Source organism: Lactuca saligna, chromosome 9 (assembly GCF_052625555.1).
Source record: "Lactuca saligna cultivar CGN05327 chromosome 9, ASM5262555v1, whole genome shotgun sequence".
NCBI lineage: Eukaryota > Viridiplantae > Streptophyta > Magnoliopsida > Asterales > Asteraceae > Lactuca > Lactuca saligna.
This window is the reverse complement of record NC_136425.1, coordinates 141,039,679-141,047,838: the sequence shown is the minus strand read 5'-3', so window position 1 is coordinate 141,047,838 and position 8,160 is coordinate 141,039,679. Positions and strand designations below refer to the sequence as shown.

The window sequence follows — 8,160 nt, the reverse complement described above, 5'->3', positions numbered from 1 at the left end:
TTTTACAAACCAACCAAACTAAATAATATATTATTGTTTGAAAATTAGGATCAATACATTTCCAAAGAATAATTTTTACGCTTGTTGGCATTAGGGGGAAAGGTCTCCTTTAATATTATGAACTTACAACATTTTTCCGGATATTTGGAATAGCCTTGTGAACTAGTTGATTAAAATTCTTTCACATATGGCATATGGTTTTTTTTTTTTTTTTTTTTTTTTGACATTTTGTATTCTGGAATTCTTTGTTGCACATTATCTCCCTATCTCTCTAAAGAGTAATCTTTTGCCATGTGTCACCATATTAAACATTTTAATTAATGTTTTGTCACTTGTCAATTTATTAGTTATCCATTTTAAATTTATTAGATCTCCTCATTAATGTGATGTTATTTATCAATGTATTTATTCTCTATTTTAAATTTGAATTTTATATTATTATTTTCATTAATTCACAAATAAAAAATGTCTAATATATATTAAAAACTAAGTTTACATATTTATTTGAATCAACGATTATAATTTCACATAACTAATAAAAATATATCTTAAATTAATAATTTATTTAAAATAACCGATTAATAATTTTAAGTTTTTATTATAAAAGTTTAATTAATTTTATAACTATGATTCTCACGAGATATATACACTAGTTATATTATACTTGCATATGGAGTTCTATGTAGTGCTTGTTTGTGTTTGACATTTTTGGAACTTTGGTGTCATTATATAACGGAGAAGATACGATAAAGAAGCCTCTCCAATATCTAAACTATGAGACAAGGGATTTATATTCTTTATGCCCATTTTAGTTTTTTTTGACAAGAAGGTTACTTGTTCAAGTCATGGAACAATGTCTTTGCAAGATGCAGTGAAACACGATAGACAAAGACTCTTTTTTTTGCAGCTATTGCATTCAATTTTTATCTTTCTAGCTATGCTTATTTATTTAAACTAACGGGAAGTTCTCAGCGTATCTATATACATATCTAGCTAATCTTAATTAAATAGAGGCCCTTACAATTTGCAATGTTTATATAATATTTTTATTATTTTTATGAACATTATAAGTGGATATTGGATAGTAATTTATCAACTGTATCTAATTGTAGTGTTTTAGTGAAAATTTGAAAAGTGCTAGAAGCTAGAAGAGAGTTGGACAGTTGGTCACTTGTTGAATGTAAGCTCTATATTGAAGTTGGGACAGATGGAAGCTTTCTTAGCTTTGTATTGATTGATTTTTTGTGCACTATGGAATTAACCTTTTACTTTGAGTTAATTATGTTTACGTGAATGAAGTCATGGACATTGTATAGGTGATATTAGTGTTATCAACATATTTTGGTGTAATTATTATTAATAATGAGATGGGCCGAGCTCTATTTACTAACCGAGTTTGGAGGTGCAGAGTGCACACTTGGTGTGATAAATGTGAACTCAAGTATACAATGGTTCGGGGGTACTGCCTCTGGGTGCAGGGTTCCAAGGGGTTGCATCCCCTTGGCGGGGTCTAGGGGCAACGCTCCTAGCGGGATCCAAGGGATAGAGCCCCTGTCGGTGGTTCCGCCAAAACTCCATGGCAACGCCCCGAAACCTAAATGAATTTTTGTATCAAATGAGACTCCAACCATGCAATTTCCTGCCAAAAACCCGTGATAACATCATGATGATGTAGGTACAGTTGTATCCAATAACCACCATGTTTTAGCGTTATTTTTGGTTTAACCGATTTTAACCACTTTTCCTTTAAGTATAAGAACTTTTCTCTGGTTTAAAAAAAATGGTTCAACATTTATATACTCGAAATTATTTCATAATTTTTCTATCTCTTAATAACGCATCAAAGCAAGTTATTTTGTGTTTTTAATTCGAATTTGACATGTAATTCGAATTGGTTTATTCTTAGATTATCGCATTTCTGAATTTGTAGACCCCAGACAAAAGGGAAGAATTACTGTCTTTGAAAAGTATTTGATAAACATGATCCTTGAATCTATCAAAGTATATATTAATTGTTATTCGATCCCTTTATTTTCTAACACATTGAACAATTAAATATAGATATTGGAAGTTTCAACTACAAATTAATTGAATATTTAGTTTTTATCTAGTTATGAGTTAAAGTTATTTCTAATAAAGTCTAGACTTCTTCCTTATCTCGGATGTCAAAAAGCCCACTTGTTGGAAACTGGGTCGTATGAACCTTTCACAATTGCATCCCATAATCATATAAGGCCAAAGGGTACGGATGAGTTTTTCACAGGTGACAGCTGACGTGGAGGGGGGTATTTACGCGTGAACACCGCCCCACTCTATAATGGGTGTGACGTGGATTGAAGCCATTCACGGAAGATTACGAGCAATTTTATTGGCTGAATTTTTTCTTCCCAATCATTCCTCCGGTTTCTCTCTATCTCTATCTTCCTTTCTCTTTCTCTCTCTTGTTCACTAGTGAACACCACCCCATTACTAATAACCAGAATTTTTATATGATGTGGCAGTCTAAAATGCATAAACATCTCAAAACCATACTTGATACCCTAAAACGGTTATGGTTGAAAACCCAGGTCATATTGCCCATTCCTTTATATTAGAGCCGTTTCTCTATTTAATATAGCTCATTTTTTTCAAAAAAACGGGTCATGTTTGCGTTTGTATAGTAGTGTTTCATACCTCGAAAGTGTACGGATTCTAATTTTCACAATACAATCCCTGATATTTGCAGTAACACAAGAAAACAATACAAGCTTTTTCAAAAAATAAAAACAAATAAACAAATAAATCTTTAGATGATGTCATTTTTCGCAGTCAGCATCTACATTTTCTAACGTCAAAAACCTCGTTTTGAATTTTCAAAAACTAAAAAGAAATCTACACACCAACATTATTTTCACATAAGCACCAAAATTTATGAGTATTTTGATTATTTTTAATTTTTGTGGCTATTGTATAGTAAAATCTAAAAAAACAAAAAAACAAAACTTCTGTGTGGTCAGTTTATGTTCTAAACCATCATCATTTTAAATCAAAATTAAGGAAACAAGATAATTAGTCACTCAATAGAATCACAACACGTGGAAAACGGAGAAGATCTATCAAGTAACTGAGTAACACAAGTGGGTCGTTCACATTTTACTTAGTTATCCGAGACTATACCTACTTCGGACTTGTGTTCATACCCACCATCTCTCTCTATATATACCATAGAGTTAAACCATTCACTCATATCACTTCCATAACCTCAATGGCTCCAAACAGGCTTACACCCATATGTTTCCTTGCATGCTTATGGTGTTTTGGGGTGTTTTCGAGGTCCATTTCGGGTGAAGAGGTTAAGTACAATTGGGAAGTGAAGTACATGAAAGGCGCACCAGATTGCATGGAAAAAGATTTCATCATCGGCATTAATGGTCAGTTCCCTGGTCCGACAATCAAAGCTCGAGCTGGAGACAACGTTGTTGTTAATCTCACAAACAAGCTTGATAAGGATGGAGTTGTTATCCATTGGCATGGTATTAGACAGGTTAGAACCCTTCACATATGTTATATATATATATATATACTTTTCTTCCTAATCTTTGCATGGTTAATTTCTAATTGTTTCTTGAAAAAAAAAGTTGAAAACACCATGGGCGGATGGAACTGCAGCCATATCACAATGTCCGATAAAATCTGGAGACACGTTTACATACAACTTCACAGTTGATAAGGTATGTGTGTATAGTGTCGTATATGATGTGTTATTATGCATTTTGGAGAAAGTTTTGAGTTAAGTGTAAGTATGATAAGTAAACGTTAATTAATCCGATTGAGTGTGAAGGCGGGTACGTACTTTTACCATGGACATTTGGGGATGCAAAGATCAGCGGGGTTATATGGAATGTTGATAGTCGACGTTGAGGAGGGAAAGAAGGAAGCTTTTCATTATGATGGGGAGTTTAGCCTCCTGCTAAGTGATTGGTGGCATAAAGGTATTGAAGAACAAGAGGAAGATCTCAATGCCAAACCTATGCGTTGGATAGGTGAAGCTCAGGTATAACATGTCATAGAATATATATATCTTAATTTATATTTTTTAAATTGTATAACTTTCATTTAGTATTTACTTTGTTAAAATTAAATTTTAATTGAAAAGATTATGGTCTAACAAAACAGTATTTGTGTCAGAAAAGTCGGATGGTAAATAAATTTTCTTTTGTTTTGGTAACTTTCTATCCGCTTTTAATATGTCCTCTATTCTCTAAATCTGACCCAAATAATTTCATTTGTACCAATTTTAAAGTAATTTATGTCATCTTTGGTTTCTGTTATTTAATTTGATATAAATCGTGTAATGTTAAGGATTTTTATATTTATTTTCATGTACATTGAGAGTGTTGATATAAAAAAGAGAAATCTATAGAAAAATCTTAATTTTTTGAGAAAAAATTTAATAAAACCCTAAATTTTATTTTTTGAATTGAAAATTTTCAACTTTTTAGTTTTTTGAATAGTAAAGTTTAAAAACCGGTTAATTTATTCACTTTAACCTTTTTGACCTGTTTAACAGGTCACACGACCAGATCATTAATTTTTTCAAAATAATAGAATTTTCTGCAAATTTCATCAAAACCTATATATAATATATAAACATATTTTTTAGGTGTTTATATATATATATATATATATATATATATATATATATATATATATATATATATATACTTTTGTATTTTTTAAGTTTTTATATGTATATATTTACGTATTTTTATGTATTTTAAATGTATAAACATGTATATATATATATATATATATATATATATATATATATATATATATATATATATATGTATCACTTTTTGGTAAGTTTTGTATATACATGTTTACATTGTTTATGTATTTTAAATTTATAAATGTATTTATATGCATTTTAAGTATTTTATATATTCTTTTTACTTATTTTTATGTGTTATTTTGTTATGTATTATGTATTTATGTATTTTTTTTAAAAGTTTTTTATATAGTTGTTTATGTATTTTAAATGTATAAACATATTTTTTACATATGTATATGTATTTTTAAGTATTTTACAATTTTTATGTATTTTGATGGGGTTTTTTTTACGTATTACGTATTTATATCTATTTTTATGTATTTAAATATATTTTAAAAGTTTTTTATATATATGTTTTTGTATTTTAAATGTATAACTGTATTTTTCTTAAGTATTTATGATTTTTTTTTTACTTAAAGTCATCTCAACCATTTCATCCAATTCTTACAACTTGCATATGTCTAGATGGTTTCCTAAATACCCATATATTTTAAGGTTTTCCCTTTAGCTTATCTGGAAATTAAATATCGAATGAGAAAAACTTAAAATGTATGGATATGTAGTAAAACCATCTAGACATACTCGAAGTAGTTGTGCGAATTAGATTAAATGATGAAGACGACTTGAAGTAAAAAAATACATAAATATGTAAAAATAATACGATCAAACATTTAAAAAACATAAAAATACATAAACATCTATATAAAAAACAAAAAAAATACATAAATACGCAAAAATACATAAAAATAAATAATATATAGAAAACACATAAAAACACAACAAAAATATGTAAAATACTTAAAAAAAAAAGATACGTATAAATACATAAAAGAATATGTTTATATATTTAAAATACATAAACATCTTTATAAAAAATACATAAATACATCAAAATATATATAAATACATAATACATAAAAAATAACATATAAAAATACATAAAAATATGTAAAATGGTTAAATATATATATATATATATATATATATATATATATATATATATATATATATATATATATAAATAAGTAAAAAATATGTTTATACATTTATAATACATTAGAATACGTAAACATATACATATAAAAACTTTAAAAATACACAAATACGTAAATATATATATATATATATATATATATATATATATATATATATATATATATATATATATATATATCAAAAATATGTTAATACATTATCTACAAATTTTGATGAAATCTAAAAAAAATCCTAATATTTTTGAAAATTCAACAGTTTGGTCCTATGGACCTATGACATATTAAAAATTATTAAAGTGAATAAATTAGTTGGTTTTTTGGAAGGCTTTTCTATTCAAAAAATGAAGAAAAAAAAAACAAAATTTTTTGTTCAAAAAAATAAAATTTAAAACTTTATTAAAAAATTTATCTGAATATTAAGTTTTTCCTAGATTTTCCTATAAAAAAAGTTGAAAACTGAATCTCAATGTTGCATCTTTTGTTTGGATCCCCTTAGAAGCAACATGAATTACTTTAAATTTGAAACAACTTTATCAAATAAAAAAATTAAACTGGGGCAATTAGTATACTTGTTGTTTACGAGTAACAACTAGTATATATATATATTCATGATTTGAAACAACGTTTTGTAGAGTGTGCTAATAAATGGAAGAGGGCAATTCACCTGTTCATTAGCAGTGCCCCCTAATAGCAAAGACTCTAAGGGTTTACCAGGGTGCAAGTTCACCGGAAAAGAACAGTGCGCACCTAACATCCTCGACGTCGAGCCAGGGAAGACATACAGGCTGAGAGTCGCAAGCACTACTGCCTTAGCTTCACTCAATGTCGCCATTGAGGTAACACTATATATAAATTATCCTTCTTTCTCTAAACACCATTGATATAATCGACTCCAATACAAAAAACTTACGAAGTTTTTCATGCATGCAGAGCCACAACATGTTGATGGTGGAAGCTGATGGGAACTACCTCAAGCCATTTTTGGTCAAGGACTTTGACATATACTCCGGTGAAAGCTACTCAGTAATATTCAATACACATAAACATTCTTCCCATAATTACTGGATTTCGGTGGGTGTAAGAGGAAGAGACCCGACAAAAACCGCTAGAGGCTTAGCCTTATTACACTACACATCCGCCAAGGTGTCGAAACGTCCTAAGCATCATCCTCCCACAACCCCTCGATGGAACGACTACGCTCATAGTAAATCATTCACTTACAAGCTTCTTGCACATCCAGGATCACCGAAGCCTCCAGCCAATTACGATCATCGAATCTTCCTCCTCAATACTCAAAATTTCATGGAAGGTCAAACCAAATGGGCTATCAACAATGTGTCACTTAAGTTAACGGAAACACCTTACTTAGGTTCAATAAGATATGGTTTAACTAATGCGTTTGACCAAATAAGTCCACCGGAAACATTCAGTGACACATATGATATAACTAAGCCCCCACCGAATCCCAACTGCACGATTAGCAGTGGGGTTTATAATCTTAATTTTGGCAAGACTTATGACGTGATATTACAAAATGCGAATTTAATACAGGAAGGTGTTAGTGAGATACATCCATGGCACCTTCATGGGCATGACTTTTGGGTGTTGGGGTATGGAGATGGGAAGTTTTCCAAGAAAGATGAAAAGAAACTGAATTTGGTAAACCCGCCATTGAGGAACACTGTAGTTATATTTCCTCATGGGTGGACAGCGATAAGATTCATGACTGATAATCCAGGTGTGTGGGCATTTCATTGTCATATAGAGCCTCATTTGCATATGGGAATGGGTGTGATTTTCGCAGAAGGGGTTCATCTTGTGCGGAAGATACCAGATGAGGCTCTTTCTTGTGGCTTGACAGGTGAGATGCTAATGGGGCAAAAGCATAACTAAATTGGGGTAATTGGATAAGTATATTTCGCTAATAGTAATACGAATCAACTCCCTAAACATATATAATTTGTGGGGTTGTTTCTTAGCTTGTAATATTTTATGTAGGGTACGTGTCTTGGGGGATGTAACTTGGCTTTATGGATATATAGTAAGTTGCCATTAATATTTATATTATTAGTTATGTTCCAATATTCTCTTAAGTAGTTTGCTAATTCATTATGTGTGTGTAATGATTTTGGGCTCTCGTTATATCATTTGACACGAAAATGATCTAATCAAAAACAAATACAAAAGATATATAACTAGGAGACTTGTTGCTCAAAAAACGTCAAATAATGTATTTGCCGGGATCTTCAAGAGTTGTTAATCGAATCGAATAGTATTTCATAACTATAATCAGAATTATTGGTCCAATGGCATTTTGAACAACAATCTAAGCCGAATAAACAGTCACCTAGT

The 8,160-nt window shown here is 29.8% G+C and overlaps 1 protein-coding gene across 1 annotated transcript; it reads left to right on the top strand.

Moving 5' to 3' along the window:
• Positions 1 to 3,175: 3,175 nt before the first annotated feature.
• Positions 3,176 to 7,875, top strand: LOC145018454 (L-ascorbate oxidase-like). Its single transcript, XM_078976337.1, has 5 exons — positions 3,176 to 3,523; positions 3,618 to 3,710; positions 3,821 to 4,033; positions 6,441 to 6,644; positions 6,739 to 7,875. Exons 1-5 carry the CDS (start codon positions 3,245 to 3,247, stop codon positions 7,699 to 7,701), a joined length of 1,752 nt encoding a protein of 583 aa, XP_078832463.1. The 5' UTR covers positions 3,176 to 3,244; the 3' UTR covers positions 7,702 to 7,875.
• The last annotated feature ends 285 nt before the right edge of the window (positions 7,876 to 8,160 follow it).

Excerpts from the sequence above, each read along its gene's own strand:
- LOC145018454 (XM_078976337.1), top strand. The coding sequence starts at position 3,245 with ATGGCTCCAAACAGGCTTACACCCATATGTTTCCTTGCATGCTTATGG. Across the intron at positions 3,711-3,820 it reads ACAACTTCACAGTTGATAAG|GCGGGTACGTACTTTTACCA; the intron begins GTATGTGTGTAT and ends TTGAGTGTGAAG. Across the intron at positions 6,645-6,738 it reads CACTCAATGTCGCCATTGAG|AGCCACAACATGTTGATGGT; the intron begins GTAACACTATAT and ends TCATGCATGCAG.